General features: G+C 41.2%; 1 protein-coding gene across 1 annotated transcript in view; it reads right to left on the reverse strand.

Moving 5' to 3' along the window:
- The window catches only part of gli2b (GLI family zinc finger 2b), a 50834-nt gene that overhangs the window by 19156 nt on the left and 9935 nt on the right, over nucleotides 1-21743 (reverse strand). Inside the window, exons 2-3 of the mRNA XM_030771516.1 lie at nucleotides 9036-9141; nucleotides 1110-1312 (exon numbers count right to left, since the gene is read on the reverse strand). Coding sequence (XP_030627376.1) covers nucleotides 1110-1312; nucleotides 9036-9141 — 309 coding nt within the window. The remainder of the gene's footprint in view (nucleotides 1-1109; nucleotides 1313-9035; nucleotides 9142-21743) is intronic.

Below are 21743 nucleotides of genomic sequence, written 5' to 3' on the forward strand. Positions count from 1 at the left end.
TAGAACAGAACAAAGGCTTTGAAAACTTTTGGCCGTGGATCTATCAAACCGTCCGTCGGTATTTCCGAAAATAAAATGCAAGTAAATAATTTCCAGTCTAGACTCTGTCTCTTTACATTTCAACTCACAATGAAGTCTCAAAATATCCAACAAGAGTGTCCTTGCGTCCTGGAAAGAAGAAAAAAAAGAGAGAGAGAGAAAGAGAGAGAGAGAGAGCTTTTGCATTTTTGAATAGGGTCAGTCAGAGCAGGCATAAAACAGAGCAGCCAGCCTATCTCTGCTTGGATAAGATTCAAGGCCACCACTACCTATTTGCATCCACTCAGGCTCAAATAGCCTCCATTTTTCCTCTCCCGCTCTCACTCTCCCCTTTTTTTTTTTTGCGGCTTTATCACTGTCGGGATCTTGGGCACGCTGCTTATTTAACTTTAAAAGCACAGACACATTACTGTTGACACACTGTAAAATGTGATTTATTTCCCATTGGCGCTGCTCGCCTCAACCTGTTATTGTAATTCAGCTCTGAGGAAAGAGTTGTCATCGCGTCTGGGTAAATTTGGGGAAATTCTGTTGGGTCTGTTTTCTTTTATTAATTTCCGTGGCTTCCAATGAGCCCCCAAAGTATAAATCACAGGAAGAGAAAGTTCAAAGTCTCACAATACAATTTCCTGGCATGTTAAACAAATTCATGCCGCGCTGCAGTGTGTATGTGTCTAACCCTGTCTCTGTATACAAAAAGAGAAAACAAGCTCCATTCTGTGTTGGTATAATCTTTCAAACACAAAAAAACACACACAAAAAGTCTCTTATGTGACTTAATTAAAAAAAGCTGAGTTGAGTAAGCAATTAGTTTTCCAACTGTGCAATCGATATGATTGACTTTATGTGAGCAGTATCACTATGAACATTGGCGTTGGTAAATAATAGCTGTAATGCTATAAGATAGAGAATACAAGCAAATTAAAAGGGTTTTATCATACTGTGGCTTTCATGAAACTTTCAAGGAATTCTTATTTGTGAGTATGTGAATATTAGACTCCTCTGGTATCAATAGTAGAATTCTCATGTATGGAGCACGAGCAGTTGAGAGACCAGCCAGAGGTACTCACCATCTGCAGGGCTGAGTCCTCGGGCAGCAGAGATCATAGACAGAGTAGGACTCCCGTGGACAGAGCGCAGGTAATGCTCCATGTGGGGACTGACATATGGGTGTGGAGGACTGAACGGGGACTCTCCTGTAGCCCCGGTGTGGGGGGACAGTCGGATCAGAGAAATGTCAGAGATGACAGGGTTGCTCGTCAATCCAGGAGGCCTGAGAAAGAGAGCGAGAAGAGCAAAGCTAGTCATTTTTACGATCGTCACATTCATTTTTTTTCTCTGACCATCATTATCGCCGTCACTTTTGTTTCATACACCAGAGGCCTTTAGCAGATTATTCCATGAAGAACAGAACCAACTGGCAGTTCAAGATCCCAGTAAAACTTCACAGAGACATATAGAGAAACGGTGCTTCCTTGTTAAAAGTGAACGGGTTGTGTCTGGTCTGTGAGTTAACAAGTGAGTGGTTAATTAGTCTGTGCAATCTGAGTATGACTCTAGAACACAGACCAGTTGCCCAGTAGTCCAGAGTTGTCCTTAATTTCCAGTTGGAAGAACCATATCCGTCTGCAAAGTGAGCTGCTTATAGACTTTGCTGTCTTTTCTGTTTCTCTCCATAGGCGATGCTTTGCATTTTTGGACTGGTGTGTAAAACAATCTGAGATACTTGTTGGGTCATGAACTTGAGGTTTTAAATTGAGGCAGTACTGTAAAGTATGGAACATACATTCAGGTCTGAGCATGAAAGTACAGTAATTCATCAGTGAATTCAGATATGAACTGTCTCTCTTTTTTATTGTACCACAGTTAAAATGAGATCATGTCTAAAGCGCTCTCTTTCCCTACTGAATTCTGATCTGGGAACAGGCTAAGAGTGAGGTCACTGGTAAGTCGTGATTGCAGGATAGACTGTCTTTCAATGGGCATTAACATTGCATCACACACAACACTATAATTAAATGACATCATTTTAAGTGTACTAAAATTAGCCTGGATCAGTTAAATGCCTAAGCTGTCTTTTATGTGCACTCTATGGCCAAAAGTATGTGAACACCCAGTCTAATCAGTAGATTTGATTCTCCCAACCACATCAGTTGATGCCAGGTGCACAAATGCAGGCATACACAGTAGAATGGGCCTCAACAAAGATTTCTGTGACTTTCAAGGTGGTACTGTGTGACAAGGTGCCACTTTAGCAAGAAGTCAGTTTGCCAAATTTCTACCTTGCTAGAGGTGCTCCTGTCAACTGTAAGTGCCGTTCTTGTGAAGTGGAAATGTCTAGAAGTAACAACAGCTCAGGAGCAAACTGGTAACAAGAGCTTACAGAATGGGATGACAGAGTGCTGAAGTGTGTAGTGTGTAAAACCTGTCTGTCCTTGGTTTCAACACTCACTACCAAGTTCAAGTCCGCCTCTGGAACCAAAGCCATTACAAGAACTGCTCTTTGGGAGCCTCATGAAATGGGTTTCCATGGCCAAGCAGCTGCACAAAAGCCTAAGATCACTGTACACAATGCCAAGCATCGGCTGGAGTGATGTAAAACCCACTGCCATTGGCCTGTGGACCAGTGGAAACACGTTCTCTGCAGTGATGAATCATGCTTCACCATCTGGAAGTCCAACAGATGGATCTGGATTGCCTGGAGAATGGTTCCTGCCCAAATGCATGGTGCAAACTGTAAAGTTTGGTGGAGGAGGAATAATGGCCAGGGGCTGTTTTTCAGGTTTTGGCCTCGGAGCCTTAGTTCAAGTGAAGGGAAATCTTAACACTAAACCACACAGTGACATTCTGGACAAGCCTGTGCTTCCAACTTCGTGGCAATATTTCGGGAAAGGCCCTTTCCAGTTCCATCACTGAGGGTTCCCCCATGCACGAGGCAAAGTCCACAAAGCAATGGTTTGTTGAAACGGTTGTGGAAGAACTTGACCTGCCCACACAGAGCCCTGACTTCAACCCCGCTGCACACCTTTGGGACGAACTGGAACACAGCCAGGCCTAATCGCCCAACATCACTGTCCAACCTTTGTAATGCTCCTGTGACTGATTGGATGCAAATCCCAGCATCAGTTTTGCAGCATGTCAAGGAAAGCCTTCCCAGAAGAGTGGGGTCTGTTCTAGAAGCAAAGGAAGGACCAATTCTTTATCAGTGCTCACTATTTTGGAATGAGATGCTTGGTGTGCAGGTGTCCACTTTTGGCTATGTACCATATACATAGCCTGCAAATGACACAATGAAAATAACCAGATAAAAATATGTAGGAAAACCAGAATAATCTTGGTAACAGGTAAATTATGATATTTTCCATTTGGGGCCATGGTTTTGAATCATCAAATGATTGTAAAATATGCCCTAATACTGGTTTTCTATGCTCTTTCATTAAGTCAGCTCCACGGGGCCTCAGAAAGAAAAGTAGGTGAGCTAAAGTCAAATGGGTTGGTGTCAAACAGCATTACACAAACCAGGCCAGTCTTGTTTTTTTTTTCTCTTTAGTTTTTTCCTCTTTTCCACTTTCTCTCTAGAAGGAAATTATTTCATTGCAGTTACAACTTTCAGTGCCACAGAACAGTTGGATGTGGGAGGGGGAGTTGATTTTAAGCCAAACAGTTCTTTATGATGATTCACAGAGCACACAAAGAAGCAGCAGGAAATTCATTTTTTAAAGAAAGCAGTTTGTTTAGACATGTATTTAGTTTTGTCTGTTGTATTAGCATTGCAGAACTGTGGTTGGCCATAGTTTTCTGTACGAAAAAAAAAAAAAAAAAAACATAAATGCTCGAATCACACAACACTTCGTGCTCTCTTCGTGCACTGTCAGGACATTCATAAAACTTTGCATGCAAGCCCTACTCCAAAATTACCACATGAACATAATTAAAAGCATTGTCTTGAGGTTTCTAGTCTCCTTTTACAGGTTCTGACATATGTTTTTATTAAATGTCTGCCGATGTTAAATTATAATTACACATCATAATTAACTTATCATTATAACCGATCTTTCCCTTTTTCTTGCTTTTTCTCACACACACTTACGCACACACACACACACACTCTTACCACTAAAGGCCTTCAAACTATATGCTTTGTTAAAGGGCCAATTTTCTGCTGCCGTCGAGAGGCCTCGCAAATGTACAGGCATAAAGGTTCTCTGTTTAAGACCTGATAGAGGTAGACAGCACCCCACCCTAAACCCAGTCTGAATCTCACATCTCCAGATTACCAAGCATCCTCATAATCACTCAGATCTCACTGAACTGGCTTCTGAATGACCTCATCTGTCCTTGAAAGGTTCACATGGTCCATTTTTGTGTGTGTGTGTGTGTGTGTCTGCGAGATGTGAGAGTTCAGTCTCCCTACTCATTCAGGGCACAGACTGTTTCATGTCTTTTGAACGCCATCCAACAGATATCAGAGACACAGTCCAGACTAGTTCTTCAGTCTGCACTATAGCTTCATGTACAGTTTGTTAGCGTGTGTCCAACACGCTACACCCACAACATAGATGAGTTGGGCCCTTTGCAAAGATTTTCCACTATCTGAGGTCATTAAAGTTTATTAAATGTTCATTCTCCGGTGTCTAATTTGTGGCTGTGATAAATTCCACCCTGTTTTAATAATGTATAATCTTCATGGTTATAATGCTGGAAAATGACAAATGAAAAAAGCAACTGGTAGTGTGTGAGAGAGCTATGAGATCATGGTACAAACTGAGAGCTAAACCGCTGGAAAATGTGATAAAGGAAAAGGTAATAATTACATTATTAGTGCCGTTACTGTATTGGTATTTTCATGTAAACTTAGAAAATACTGGACGCGAATGAGAAACAAACCGTGTGATATCTGCATTGCGTTTGTTATATTACACCTCTGCATGCAGTGCGTGCAGCGTGGTATGGTCTGCAATGTCAAAACAACATAAATATTTCTGTAAGACAGGCCTTATTCAAAACACTTCTAAAACAAACCCCCTCACTTCACACACAAAGCAAACACAATACACAGCTAGACAAGTAACGTGATGTTTGTGATTTTAATTTTGACACTGGGGCAAGTTTAGGCATAAAACACCATGAAGGATAGCTTCATCTGGCGCTGAAAAAAATGTGGAACCTTGAAATCGTTGCTATACTTACTTCAACCGCCTTCTGTTTGAGAGAGGGTCTCTTGTAATCGTGGAATATTGTTTCCACAATGCACTAGGGTAACGTTAACTACATGCATCCAAGTCAAATCGAGCTACGGCTTGGTTTCCTGGGGCTTTTAAAGCTTGGCTAGGCTAAATAAATGTAGCAGTGCCCTCAGCCAAAAGAAAAAAAAAAAAAAAGAATTTCATTTCTCAATTATGATCATCCACATATGGTTTGTCAAATTACTCTGAGGTCTAGTTTTTGAGAGATAGGTTTGAACTGGCCCATTTTGAAAGAGACATTACTTAATGTTCGCTGATTTTTTTTCCAGACAATAAGAGCAGCTGTGCATTGCGATTATAGCAGAGATTATGACTACACTTCTCATAGCGATTACTGTGTCATGTGATTGCCCTTTGCAATAACAGCATAGTAACAACAGGGTTTGTTTCCTGCTCTGGCTCACAGGAAGATGTCAGTTCATTGTTAAAAACGGCCCATCGTTCCAGACCCCTGTGACGGGGGGCATTGTTTTGGGTGCCCGTGTTGGTACTGCCTTTGTGTTCAACAGATGGACAGTGCACCTGTTTCACTGTGTGCCAACCAGTCAGGTGTCCGCATGCACACATTGTCTGAAGGCTCAGAAAAATGGAGGCTGGTAGGATTTGCTTTTGTGCCCTGTCCACCAGCATCCCAGGGGTTATGAGCATCTTTGCCTGTGTAAATGACTGGCTGGCAGAAGCATAATTTTGTGTGTGTGTGTGTGTGTGTGTGTGTGTGCGCATGTGTGACTGTGTGTTGGTCTGTGCATGTGCCTGTGTGTTATGTTTAGCAATAGAGTATGTGTGCAAGAGAGTCTATATTTTCATTTGAGACATAGGGTGCGAAAAGGAGTGAGAAAGGGAGAGAGAGAGACAGAGAGAGAGAGACAGAAAGAGGGAGAGTGTATGCGTTTGTGTGTCCACACTTCTGGTGAGTCCCTCCACAGGAGATGAATAACAGTGTGACACATGCTTGTCTGTACCCCTGTAGCAGCTCTGATTTAGATAAATCACACTTTCCATTACAGGCTTCCAAAGAGCTCTTGTGGTAGGTTTAGGAGCCTCAAACAAGACGTGATAATCCTTGGATGCAAACTCAAAACATTACGCCTCCACTGTCAAACAAGAAAACAAAGCAACAATCCACTCACAAAGATAGTTTGTATAATCTAGTCAGATGCTGATGTTTTTGTGCAAACAATGGAAGAACATTCCGTTATATACTTCAATAATTTGACAATTGGACACTTGCTTAGGACTGACTTGATCCGTCTCCTCACGAAGAGCCTGAAGCTCTAACCAAAAGAATGGAGAACAATTGCATCCAATCCAAATGAGTTCTGACTTGCCTTCCTGAATTTCACACTGCTTGTGTGCAAAAATCAACCTAATCATACCAAAAGCAGTCAACCGTAGTTAGAAAAATAGGTTCAAACTGCTGTTTGTGCAAGTATGGTTATTTTGGACCACAAAAAAAAAAACAAAAAAAAACCCCGATCCCAGCAGACTTTTACAGGCATCCACTGCTGATACTTTGAACTCAGTGGTGTAATCAGAAGTCCTGTCCTCATTTGTCTCATTAACACTGATTATATGGTACTCGTGGAATGGGTTTTTTTTTACATTGCGTGAAACAGCGCTAATGAGTTTGTCACGTTTTTTAATCATAGAGGTGGTAACTGCATAGGCATCAATAAAAGACATGCACTGGCAATGTCGAGATTTGAAGCTTGTTGACTTTCATCAGTATGATCGACTCTCTCGTGACATCAGACGGCAGAATGAGTAAGAGAATGGAAAAAGTCTGAGATGGGTGGGAGGCATGTTCCGCCAGCCTGGAACCTCTCCGTCTCTGACACAAGCGCAGACCGAGAATTCCCATAATCCTGTGTTCAGATGAATCACAGCATCCTAGGATTGCTGTCATTTGGCAATGTGCCCAAAAAAAAAAAGCTGCCCCCTTTGCTCTCTAAAAAAAGAAAGGGGGAAAAAAGAGAAAAAAATCAACGGAGGAGCTTCCCTCGGCCACTCATCTGACAGCTTTGACAAAATAACCAGCTCTCTCATTACGTTATATGCAAACAATGATAAAGGGGACTGTATGGGGATGTCATGTTAGACAATCAAGGAGGGCACCTTTGACACACGCGCCACGCATCTGTAATAAAGTGCCGTGACTCGCGACAAATGACACCACACTTAATTTGCTGTGCAATGTTCCTGTAATTAGATGAATTTGGCACAGGCAAAGGAAAAGACAGCTAGATCAAGGTCTTGATGAATTAGGGGTCCACTGTCAAGATCAAATCACATTAATCAAAGTGGCCGAGTAGTGAGACAGGTTTTTCCCCCCACTTCCTGCCTCTGGTGATGAATAGGCCAGCGTCTAGCAGGCACACCATATGTATCACCATCAAATCTGTGAATTTAAATGTAAGAGCACCACTTCCTAAATTCTATTGATTTATTCAGGTCCCTTTTTAAGATAAACCTACCCTAGAGCCAAAAGACCTAGCTACAAAAAAACAGCTCTTCTAAGCTGAATACATAATCCAAAAAAAACCAAACAAACAAGCAACCAAGTGTAACTTGAAAAACAAGTATAGCTGCTCCTTTAAGTTTTTTATTTTTATTTTTTTTAATGCCCCCCAAAAAAGGGGGAAAAAAAATATACATATATATAAAAAAAAATACACTTCAAATACTGAATTATTTTGGAGGCACAGAACTGGAATGGTTTGAAAATTAGTAGTTTATTGCTGTATTTGATTGGGAACTCGATGAAAAATGGTCTGTCCAGCTGCAGATCAGGTTTTTGTATGTAAGAGTCTGTTGTGGGTGGGAGAGTATGACATCCTGTATGTGTGGAATTCTGTCTTTGATTGATGGAGAACTATAAAGCATTGCTAATGGAAAGGGGATGTCAATTGGCCAGATTCCCTTTGTTCAGTACAGGCAGTACGACTCGGCAGTTGCGCACGGCGGCAAAGAGACATGAACACGGGATGTGAGGGGAAATAAGAACATTCTCTCCCACTGAAAACACATTTCATTTTTTTTCAAAGCATAATTCTCATCTGTCCAAAAACTAGTGAGTTTAATGATGGTCTAATTATAACACAGTTGCAAAGATAATATTCCAAATGCAGAGTTCAATGTCATATTTAGAGAGGCAAAACTTTCCGTAGTTGAGTCAAGAGCAGAACTTTGAAATTGAGGTGTTATCTAAAGTCATCTGCTGTCTCTGGTAGTAACGTCTTTCAATATGATAAGAAGTCACAATATTTCTACTTTAATAACACACACAAACATGCCGAACACAGACGCAACATACGTGTGTGCATGCACGAACACACACACACACACCCACACACACGCATACACACAAGCACATACATATGAACACACACACACGCACACACGCACACACAAACACACACACACACACACACACACACACACACACACACACACACGCACATGTGCACACTGTTCTAATGCTCTCTGTCTAATTTAGTTGTCTTGTGCTCCTTCTGAATAAGTTTGTCAACATTACTTTAAGTGAAGAAACAGAAGAGGATTTCTTTCTATATAAACACTGAACTTGACTGTAGTAAATTCTCTGAAAAGTATGCAAGTATATAAGAGAAATATACAAGTGAGAGTGAGAGAGAGAGAGAGAGAGAGAGAGAGAGAGAGAAAGGGAGAGTGAGGGAGGGAGGGAGAGAGGGAGAAGGGAGAAAGAGAGGAAAAGAGGATTGTTGGGCTTACCCATGCATAGTGTGGAGAGTATGTGGCTCGTAGTGATATCGTCCTTCATGGTGTCGCATGTCGATCGGGATAGGAGTGTGGAAGGTTGGAAATATATGGTGAGGCCCTTCAGAGTGGAGAGACAAGAGAAGGAGAGAGAGAGAGAGAGAGAGAGAGAGAGAGATGAGAAACTTCAAAAAATAAAAGCTGGACTTTCAAAAATAAATTTCAAAGGAAAACGCACTACAATAAAGCTCCATGCATTTCAGAGCAAGCTGAGCCGTTTCGTGTAAAATATTGGCACTATCACACAAGAGAAGTGGAATAAATAAATAATCAAAGTCATCCTAAGAAATCCTACATCTCGAACATAAAAGATATCCAACTGGGCTTTTGACAAAGACCTGCAGCTAGACAGTCTTTGAACTAGTGGAGATGATGGACTGTATCAAGGAAAACTGCAGCCCCGACGCAAACTGGAGCTGACAGCATTGGGAAAAGCTTTCCTCTGCCTTGCTCCACCAGAACGCCGCCACAGCCCAACGCTACATCCCTCCGCAGGACGGCTGCTCAGTTAAAGAGGCAGGGTGAGTGCGGGCACGCACGCACGCTTCTCACTCGTAGAGAAACCTTAAGAGCCCCGAAACAACACTAAAACAAACACGGCAGAGTAGTCTTCACAGCGAGATATGCTGTAATTACTCAGTGCCAGGGAAGCCATGGTCAAAAAAAAAACAACAAAAAAAAAACTTACCGCTTTGAAACCAAATACCGCAGCAGTAACCGTGCCTCCGCGGCCTCATAATTGGACCCTTTTAACTAAGCAAAGCTGTGGCACACAACCGAACGTTTACAGTCTCCAGTATATATTAGCTGGCTATTTTATTCATTAAAACTTCTTCTGTTGCTGTTTTTTATTTGAAACGAAAGAGGATCAAAATCAACACTTTCCTGTAATAAATGCTTTTTTGGCTCAGGAAGTCTTATAAAAAGCACAACAAGGTTTCATTAATTGCTGTGATGACTAGAAACCACAGCTAATCTTTGGCAGGGACCAGCTTCTTTTTTAGTGCCATGTGGACGGCCCTTTTCACGGTGTTAAAATCTTTACGGAGCTTTGTTTCTCATTAGGCTCTCTCATTTCGGTAACTTCTCTCTCTCTCTCTTTTTTTTTTCTGAAAGACTGAGGGAGAGGGGCGATGTTCCATGAGAGCATTAATACCCGGACTCGTTATCGAAGCGGCCGTTATGGTTTGGGACGCGTTCCCGTTCTTACAGTTTCAGCTGGAGTTGCTTTTAATTGTAAACTCGTGTGACATCTCTTTCCAGCGGGAGGAGATGCAGGCTCAGTCCAGCTGATCTCTGGATCAAATTAACATTCTTCTGGCATCACGCACTCCAGCAGGGGGACAAAGGGGTGACCCGGGAGTGAAGAGCAATGAGGTTACGGGGGTCAGGGGCACGGATCATTATCTATACCTGAGGAACTCGGGAGAACCTCCAGAGACCTGGAACGCTCAACCAAAACCGGTGTGAGTCAGCATTCTCACGCTATCCTTCTCCCCTCATTCCCTCTCTCTCTCTCCTGCCGTCTGACTGCGTGACGGACAGACTCATCCCCACGGACAGGAAGCAGACCTCGCTCTGTGTGGCTGGATGTGCACGATGTCCCTGAACGTTGAATAACTATTTACGGGTGCTGTGCATCGTCTCAGGATGGCTTACGCTTTTAGCTGCTGGGTTTTATTTAGCCCGGGGACGTTGTGGGACTTTGAGGCCTTAAGAGTGTTCCCGTACAGTTTTACTCGGTAAAGGTGCATCTGGAAACTCTCTTTCTTAAGAAACTGTATACTGTAAAGCGTTCAAAAATGAAAAGAAATGAATTAATAAGCTGCTTTGTGGTAAGTACATTACACATGCTTTGGTGTTTACATGCCATAATTTTCTCAAAAATTATACACTACAAAGACTGGTCTGAGGGCATGAAAACTTTGTGCATGACTCACGGAAGTCATATTTTCTCTTTATAGTATTTGTCATGGAAAATGCCTGGGGCTGAGATTAACTGACAAACACCATAAAACACACCTGACACTCAAAAGTACACACCACAACACTAATACTGAGCAGCTGTTGAGAAAACATGAAAAGTGTAGCATTGATCGAGCTAATGCTTCTTGTACGAGAGAAATTTATTTAATGAGAATCACCATGGTAACTTGTAGAAAACAGAACCTCTGTCTTTACACTTTGAGATAATACTTCCTACCAAACTCAGACTAATACAGAAAAAACAATGAACCATTATAATGACTCAGAACCAAGGAAACAATCCAATACAATGACAGTTTGGAACAAGTTGAACTGAATACAGTTCTCAGCCTTAGCGGCTTCTCGACCAGCCTCCCTCTCACAAGAGAGTGCAAGCAGTCGTTTTTCATGGTGATCTTCAGTAAGCAGTATAATGGCTCTCTGTGTGAGTGCATAGGCTGCTTGAGTGGGTGCTAGCAAAAACAGCTTTATTCCGTGCAGTGCCCCAGTTAATGCCCCATTACTAATGCACTGGGTGAATGATTGGAGGAGAGAGTGGGGAGTGGGGTCCAGCAGGGCCCCAGACAATGAGCCCAAAGAGAACTGGGTCACACCAACATGACAGAGTGCATCAGCCCCTGGACACCACCACAGAACTCTCAAACCAAAATCACAGACTATCACGCTGACCATCAGGGAATTCAGTCAAACTTAAAGACTCTCCCTTTGAATCGTTGAATTTATGGGCAAAAAAAAAAAGAAAATCAAAATATAACCTAGACAAAAGTAAGAGCTTTAAGAAAACGTAATGGGAGTAACATATCTATAGTCCATTGCTTATGACTAAGTAAATAAGAGAAAACAACAAAACAACAAAAACCTCATTTTCTATTATCATAGAAATACAATTAAATATCATTAAGTCTCCATCATTAAAGTAGAAATTACTGTACAGTACTGTTTGGAGTATTTTCCTCAATTATCCACATTAGTTGAGTTATTCGCAGCCTGCTTGGACACATAGTGCTCACATTTGTCATGTCAACCCAACCGACCTCACTCGAGGGTCGCAGACTCTAGTGCACCCCCCCCCCACCCCCACCCTTTTCCTCCATCACCCTTGTAAGAACCCCTGGGGGGTGGGGGTCTGTGGGTCGGTGCTGTCCTAGGCCATTCAGTGATGCAGGCTGGGCAGGGATTGACCAAGCAGGCTTATTCTATCACGCAGACAGCTCCATTGTTCACGCGCTGCAGCTAGAACAAAAGGCGAGCACTCTGGAGAGTTCAAGAGGCTCGATTACGGGATTCACTGGGCTCTATCCCCTCTGGGCACACAGGGCTGCAATGTCTCACTTAGGCCCTCACATCTATTAGTCTTTAGCTGATAACATTTGTTCCACATCTGGGGGAACAACACAGCAGGCTGCCTCACTTTTTCATAGTCACCCTGCTGTGTACCAGGGAAGCCTACAGTACCAGGGACAGGCTAGCGTGGTACAGCTAGCTCCGCCTTACCAATAGGGCCAACTCTATACAGCCGCTGCGAAGAACCTGCCTTGTTAGGCATGAGTTCTTCCTGTCTCTTGTTCAATGCTATATGGTGATATAAGTCATTGGTAAATATTAAAAGCAAACAAATGTACTTCTGATGTCCCATAGTGCGCTTTAATCTGCACTTCTTAAGCGCTAAAGTGGTTCCCTCGTGTAGGAAGTGCTCAATAACTGTAATGATCTCCTGAGGGGATGATGCCTTTAGAGTGTAATTAAAGAGCTTTTTTGTCTCAGTCACAGAGTGGAGAAGAAATATTAGACAGGAAATTCCAGCAGAATACGCTGGCTTGAGTCCTGACTATATATCGCCATGCCAACTAATGCACGCTCGGTTCGATGCTGCAGAGCATCCTGGGATATGACAGGTGGTCGGGCAGTCTTGGTGGGATTCATAAGCTCTTAGTGGCATACCATTTATTTCTGACCAAGGACAAAAAATAAATAATGACTTTATGATCAGGATCTGAGTTTACTTAGTCAATTTAAACAGGCCAGGGCTTGATAAATTCTGCTTGAAAAGAATGTTTCCTCATTCAAATAAAATGATATGCGCAATGAAACTTTTTGTAACATCAATTTTAATTGTAAAGAGCATAAAGACCAATTAGAGGATATGGCCATTGTAAACTTAATAAGTATCTGTACCCCACAGGATTTCTAACATTGCATTCAGTTCAGTTTAAAACATGTGGTTAAGCCATTGAGTTGTCTGTTTTTGACTAAACCACAGGGGTTCTTTGATTTAAAAAGGCCGTTGTATTCTTTTAAATTTTCATATTTATTCATATTTTTTATTCATATTTCATGATTCCAGTTAAAGTGTATCATGCAACTTGCATTCATTACATCACATGTGTTTTCTTGAGTAATTTAAATCATTATTTAAACAATATTCATTAAAGAACTGAATGTTTAGTCCTGTCCATGTTCTACTAGAATAACGGCATCCTTATGATGTTAATGTTCAGCAGGGTGACCGCGTCTCTGTGAATGTTGCAGTTTGTAGCCAGTGTTAAAGGTGACTGAGGTGGGAAGACAGCGGGGGTGGGGGGTGGGGGGTGGGGGGTGGGGGACGGGGTTCACTTATCAGCTGTGCCCGGCCCACCTGCTAAAAAGCTCCATGCATCATTATGTAGAGGGTGAAAACGTGCGGTGACTAGTGTTCTGAGAGAGAGAGAGAGAGAGAGAGAGAGAGAGAGAGAGAGAGAGAGAGAGAGTATGAAGAGGCTGAGGGATCTGCTCTATACACATCTTGTTGCATGTTGTTAGCATGCTGTTTGTGTAATTTAGGTACTTAAGACTGCAAGGGTCCCAAAGACTGATTACACAGCCCAGTAATCACCCGCACCGCTAGCTCCTGATTTATCGCCCTCGTGCTTAATAGCACTGCTTAACACACGGGTTTGTCGAGATTAAGTAATTACCTTAAAGCAAAAGTTTATTATCTTTAAGACTGGCGCAATGATAAAAAGCGGCCTGTCTGAGACAAGGCGTGGAAGAGCCGGGCTGGCTGAATGAATGAGAGTGATAATTAAGATACAATACATTAAATAGGTGCTTCTGGGACTGTCACTGTGCTCCCCTGCTTACATTCATATTAGCCCTGCAGCACCCTTGCTAGGGGGCGGCAGGGATTACGTTGTTTTGAGAGGCTCCAGCTGAGTGGAGAAATTACTCCTAGCGCGCATCTGTAAATTAAACATGGACAGAGCTCATTTAAAACAAGACGGGAAAAAAAAAAAAAATACAACGCAAACACGTAAAGCTAAAAATAACGCCTGGATTCCAACGACCACTGTGTTTTTGTAGAGCACTGCACTTTGGCTCATCATAATTAACTAGCATCTCCATCTGTGTGTGTGTGTGTGTGTGTGTGTGTGTGTGTGTGTGTGTGTGTGTGTGCAAAAGGAGAACAGAGAAAGCTTGTCTTGTTTGGGTCCGTACGGTATTGTGAAAAAGAGCGTGAAAAACATAAAAACTTTGGTAACGCTGTTGACGGATGCTCTGTTTGGACTCTGCGTCTTCTGGCTATGTGCACTTGTGTCTGTGATGGATGGTCCTCGGTGCAGAAATAGCTAAAAATGCTCCCTGATTCACACTGTCCTCTCACTCATCAAAGTTAGGTGTTCTTAGCAGACCAGAAAAGAATGAGTGACAGCTCTGTAGTCATCTCTCATACAGGTCTTCACTGAGTGAGTGAGTGAGTGAGTGTGCGAGTGAGCGAGTGAATGAATAAGTGAGTGAGTGAGAGAAAGAGAGGACAGGACCAAGGTAGTTTCATCCTGTCTCATTTCACGGACTGCAGTTCATTTTTATGCAGCTACTTAACGATAACAGCAAAAACCACCAGAATTTTCTAAATAACTAAATAGGACATTATACCCAGCGCTGGTGCTAAAAACAGTTGTGATATCATAGTAATAACTCGCCTATCACACATGTACTCTATTAAACCGAGTTTAACATCATACATATTGTTCTAACTAGCTTCTAGACTTGGTAAAGACATTGCTTCAGTCTTTCTCATAGCATGGAAAATAAGAATTATCCATCTTTCTCTTGCCTCCTTTCCTAATTCCGTTAGACTTAAGTGCTAATGAAAAACTTCTGAAGAGCTGGAATGTAGTCAGCTGTTTAAAGTCATGGCTGTGAAGCAGAGAAACTACATCAAGAGTTTCCTCAGCCTTACGTTGCCTTGACAAGTTGTGGAGAGAGCATCTCAGCCAGAGAGCTTCTCGTAAAGCCAAAATGAGAAGCAGCTGCAGGGTGTGGACGGCTCCAGAAAGTTTGGCTTCACGTGTCATTGCAGGGGGGCGTGGGGGCATTTGTTTTACTTCACCCGGGGTGGGGTGTGGTGGAGGGGAGTCTCTCCCTGCTTGTCTGCCTGGGGGTCTTCCAATTTGTCACGAAAAGCTTTGCATTGAGTATACTTTACAAAGCTGTTCTGTTCCTCATAAAGTCTTGACGTGTTACCCCCCCTTCTGTAGGTTTTGTTTTTTTTCTTTCTTTTTTTCTGGAAGGTTTTTGTATACATCTAGTGACATTATCTACTGGAATGTTCAAAGTATCAAGAATTATCCAACAATAATTTGAGAGAATCACATTTGAAATACAGCTGTACATCTTCATCCAATCATTTTTACTCACACTCAGGGTACTTACTGTTTCTACTTACTCTCTGATCTACATTTATTATTATGATCATACATATAGCTTTCTGCAGAAGCCATCATTTGTTTGCTCTCTCTCTCTCTCTCTTTCTCTCTCTCTCTCCCCCTCTGAGTGTGTGCACGCGCATGTGTGTGTGTGTGTGTGTGTCTGAGAGTGTGTTTTAATGCTACCAAATAACACTCCATAACTTGATTATTAAATGACAAATAGATGAAAGATGTTCAAGTTTTCGTGATGTGTTAAAAACCATTTACATGAACATTTATAAAAATCTGTAAATCATCTGTCAAGGTGTTACATACCTTAATCTAAAGCTGTTTGTGGACTCACCTTTTTCTAAGTTACTATTTTCGAAGTATCTTTTTGTCTTAGTATAAATGATCTGAGCATGTATTTACAAATCATTTGCAAGTTTTTGCGTTTAAAAGTCCTAATGCACTAACAATTTAAACTGATCACACAAGAAAACCATGAACAAAGTTATATTTAATGATATCTTAAAAATTACATTTAGTAGCAATAACAACCCGTATACATGATTTTACAAAATCATTTTTATTTAATATAAATATTAGCGATTTTCCTACAATTCCTACAGACCTTCATTAAGCAACACTTGAATGGTTTGCTCATTTAATCGGGAATAACTGTTATTCTGCATTTGGTTACCAAGTAAAATGGTAAAATCAAAATCCTTCAATGCTCCACATCATCAAGGCAAATACTGTTAGACAAACAAGCACACACTTGCTTGAGTCTGCCATGGTCAAGCTCTTGAGCGAAGTGTCAAACTGATCTAACACAGCCTGAGAGGCCTTGTCAGAGAGCCCGTAGAGACAAACTTGCTTTTCTGGCCTCTCCAGCACATCCCAAGCAGAGCACCTCTTGACCCTCCCTATTCAGCCTCTGAATACCGACGGCAGCTTCACAAAACCGGGCAAACACTACGCCGCTTAATGATAAAGTGCTTACTGAAGGGAAAAGCTCCAGCCATGCAATGATGGCCAACTACACAATTAAACTCATCTATCCCAAGGCTCTTCTGTATACAGGATGAGCTGGGCCTTGGCCACTTCCAAATCACGCAGAGGAGTTCCCATCCTAAATAAATTAAGCAAAATGTGACTTATGACTGCTAATAATTGAATAAGTAAACAAATCAACGTATGTGAATGATAAATAGCGATAAAACTATTTCAGATCGTATGCTACAAAATGACGTCCAGAACATAAAATTAGAGTTAACGAATTAAGTCATTAATTTTAAAAGACTATTAATTAGAATTAGTTGGTTATTAATTTATATCTTTAGTTTATATCGCTGTTGGAAAGTGTAGTGCTCTCAGTAAGGTCGCACACACAGTGTTCCAGTCAACACCTTCATAGTTTTGTATTAGTGGTTTAAACTTTTATCATGTGTGTCACCAAAAACAGCGAGGAACAAAGACTGACGATGATTCAGTAATTTATTTAGATCATTCTGTGTCTGATGAATGTCATCCTAGTGTGGTATAGGGCAACATATCACAAAATACCATAACTCAGTAATTAACACCATTGGTTGAAATTGCTGTGGGGCAGAAAGGAGAGAGGATTAATGAGAAGGCAACGATAACAGGCATTCATTATGACCCTATTTTAGTAGTGTGGCCTGGTTTGGGACATAATTAGCTCTAACACTTTCAACCACTGTACTGAAGACCAAGTGTGCTGTTTCAGCAATTAGTCTAAACTCTAAGCTTATATAGAGGGCACTAAAACTCATGTTCATGTTAACAGCATACGGTCTCCCGCTTAGTGGACCACTGTTAGCATGAACACGACTTCCATTTCAGTAAGACTGATGAAAACGTAACTGAATATCAGACAGGGACGAGGGTAACTTCTCTAACTCTTTTTATAATGGTAGACGGGGGAAGGGTGAAATATGGGGGGGGGGTGTAGGTTTTCCCTGTCGGATGCATATTATGAGTTCTCCGCTTCAGCTGGTTGTAATCTCAACTAGAAAACGTGCGCTGTAATTGCTATGACAAGAGGCCCAGTGATTGTAGGGGTCTGCGAGTGGGGTTTACTTGATTGTGAAATGAGAGCGCGCAAATAGGGGGTCCACGGGTGGTGGTGGGGGGGGGGCTGGAATGGGAGAATACCCCACCTTCAGAAGCACTTGGCGGGGAGATCGGTATGTCGTTAAATGGAGGTGGGGAGGGGTCTCATCTGTTATAGTCTGGTTACCCCCTACCACTGGACTAAGGTCTTTGTAATTTATACACGCCAATAAGAGAGCAGGCTAGCTGTCAGCAGTGATAGAATGTTACTTGTCCTTTGAAACATGTAATCAAATTCAAAATTCCACAAGAACCCAGGCCGCGCTATGGCACCGTGTGTATTTTGTACCCACAGAGTTTGTTAAAAAGTCTGTAATCTACCTACGGTTATTGTTTTGCACATTTCATATGCATAACACATGCATTATCTCATCGATTATTGATTGTTTGAAATCATTATTTTATGCTTTGACAAGTCTCCAAGTTAGAACAGTTGTGTTACTAATGGTGCTACAAATGTTTTGGAGACAAGGCCTCCTTAAAAACAAAGACAGCCTCAAGTATGGCTTGTGCACTCTGTATGTCACCATGTCAGTCCACATCAACTTATAATGAGACACCAAATTTGCAAATCCAATAGAGTTTCATCTAAGTGTATTTGGCTGAACTGCCAACAGAGTGTGTTTCAAACCACACTGTTATAAACTGTTACTTTATCTTTGACAAAGATTCTAGTGTTTTACAAATGTCTGCACGGATAACACTCACTGAGTTTGTAAACCCTGGACATGAATAGTTTGCACCATCGAATAACACTCATGTTATTGTGTTCCTCACAGAGTTTGTTTAGTACTCAATATGAATAGCCTTCACCAAATCTGATCTCATAAAATTAATGAAAAGCTGCCAAAACATTTGTGAATTTGGATCAGTCACATACCATTTAAACTCTGTTTGTATCATCTCAATTTGTGCTAAAACAAGCCTGTGGCACAAGAAGTCTTTGCTCTTCACTCAAGCGCTGGTGGGTATTTTGACTGCCTGTGTCTGTGGCCCACACGCTCTTCAGTCTCAGCTCTCTGTTTGAGTGGTGCTGGTGGTGGGGTATATGTGTGTGTGGGGGGGGGGCGGTCTTGAGGGGCATGAAGGAAGCCCTCATGTTTGAACACAAAGGGCTTCATTCACAAACGGATCTTTTATCAGCTCAAAGGGTTAAGATTTACCCTGAGTAACATGATCTTTTTTCCTCTGGACCAGCATCTGCCAAAACCTCACTGTCACAGGGTAAGTTAACCGAAGGTTTGAGGGTTATTGTCGGGAAGCTCAAATGTAAAACGCCGCAGTGGGTGATGTCCTGCGTGATTTAAAAAAAATTAATCGTTCAGAATTTTGCCTTTATGAATTATTCCATGCAATTTGTGGATGAAATGTCTGCTAACCTATGATTACACACAGAACTTCTGAGCACAAAGAGCAAATCTGGGCAATTAGATCCAATAACATGAGTTTGTCTGAGTTCATGGTCAGAGGAGAGAGGGAGAGAAAGGTTTTTGTTGTTGTTGTTGTTGTTGTTGTTGTTCTCTTCTTAAATTAAAATGTTTACTTTCAATCCCATCTGGTCTTCACAGCCTAACAAAGCATTTTTCACAGAGCTTTTTAATTTGTATGGTTCCTTTCATAGAGGCAGAGAGACAGAGAGAGAGAGAGAGAGAGAGAGAGAGAGAGAGAGAGAAAGAGAGAGAGAAAGAGAGAGAGAGAGAGAGAGAGAGAGAGAGAGAGAGAGAGAGAGAGAGAGAGAGAGAGAAATAAGGCTCTGAATGCTAATGGGTAAAACATTAGTGTTAGTGTGTTTATGAGGGAAAATCTCCCTCAGTGTGTTTCATGCTGAATAAGTGTTTGGAAAGCCACCTGTTCCTGTTTAATAGTTTTTGTAACAGTTGGTCTGGGCCAGTGATGATGTGAGCAAAGCTCAGATTTCTAGCAGGTTGGAGAGTCTGGTAAAGTAGAGGAAATCCTTGGGCCTCTCACTTATGTCTTCATTGTAAAAACCCGTGGAGAATATGACTGGCGGAGTAGTGTCCAGTGAAAATGTAACAATAATTTAACTGGTATTTCTACACACCACCTGTTTCTTTTTACTGTTATGAGCAGATTATGCTCATTATACTTTTCAACAGTCTACATACAGCGGCAACGTTTACAGAACAATTTTAGCTGTCCATATCTGTTCATTCTCCCGCCAAAAAGCTGTCTCTTTTTGTCACCAAAAATCTGGAATGGAATTATTAATTAATCACATTTTAAAACTGTCTGAGCCATACACATGTAATTTATATTAAACTTCACAACAGACAGGGGCTCCATAAACCTAGCATCGGTTGCATTGTAAAATAGCCTTTTAACAATTTTTTAGTGTTTTGAAGCAATAGTTGCATGGCTTCTTAAACCTGGTCGGAGTACTTCTTCATAACAATGCTTAGAATAGAAAGGAGAGAAAGTAAGCAGGGAAAGAAAAGAGTATTTTATGAAGCGCTTGACAAACCCCCTGAAGGTTCACTTAGCTCTGTGCTTTTTTGCATGAAATACAGGTCCTGGAAATAACAAATGTCCCCACAATTGCGGTCGAAGTCGGACCTAATTTGACGTAATATCAAATATCCCTATAATAACTTTTTTTTTTCTTCCTTCATCCTTTTGATAAATGTATGAAGACAAATTGCTACTCTGAGCCCACATTTTCCTCACGGCGTGAAGCCCATTCACTGGGGAGAGCATTGGGTAGGTCCCGGCCAAAATCACATGTCACAAAGATGGAGAGCTAAAGAATAGAGGGATTAAATAGATTTAGGGATCTGGGGTCTCATTGTAGATCCACATTCTTGCCCCCTTTTCTTCCATTTCTCATGGGGCTCTCTTTCTTTTTCATCACCTATTTATTTATTTATTGGGGTTTTTTTTATTATTTATTCATTTTTATTTATTTTTGTGAATAAAAAACTGCTGTCAAGATTAAAAATATGGTTCTAAGAGTGTTTGCACTTCCACTATAAAAGGCAGATTGCACTAATTGATACTAACAGCTGTTCTGACCTCCTAACCTATTTATCACATGAAAAAAAAATTAACTGCTTAATAACACTACAAAATATTTTCTGGTTACTTTTTTTTATTTTAATTTTTCTAGATAATGCAGTAGTTTGTGCTTTTTCACACGAAAGACAGTGCCCTCAGACAGATGCTGAGTCTTGACAGCTGAGTTTTGGTAAAGACAAGCATTTTAACCTCAGCATTATCAGTTTTTTTTACAATCATACAAAAATATCTTCCTCTCAAAACATAATTATTCATTATATATATATATATATATATATATATATATATATATATATATATATATATATATATATACACACACACACACAATAAGCAAATTATGTAAGCATTAAATATTACATAAATATACATTAAATAAACATTATGTTAATCTGAACCTACAAATATGTGAGATTTTTTGATTGGTTTTAGAAGTGTAATAGCTGCAGCTGGCAGTGGATGTATTGGCCCCGGTGCCTTTCTATCTCCACCTACAGAGTCTGGTCAGACACACAGGGGCAAACTTTACCTGGGGTTAGTCTACTAATTGGCTGCAGTCCAAGCTCCCTCAAAATGCTAACATGTACACAGCATATCCCTCTTGTACATAAAAGAATAATGAAAGAAAGGAGGGGAGAAAAACAGCTCTTATACGATAATACCCCAGTCCCCCTTCTCCCTACCCTGTCATGGTCAAAGACCTTAAGCCTTACATTTTCTGTTTTGCTTCTTTTTTTATTATTATTATTATTCCTCTCCTCTCTCCTCTTACATTTCTCATGTAAATCAGCATGTTAAAGACTCCAAAGACCCATACACAGAGGACTCTCTGATATCA

Source organism: Chanos chanos, chromosome 4, assembly GCF_902362185.1.
Source record: "Chanos chanos chromosome 4, fChaCha1.1, whole genome shotgun sequence".
Lineage (NCBI taxonomy): Eukaryota > Metazoa > Chordata > Actinopteri > Gonorynchiformes > Chanidae > Chanos > Chanos chanos.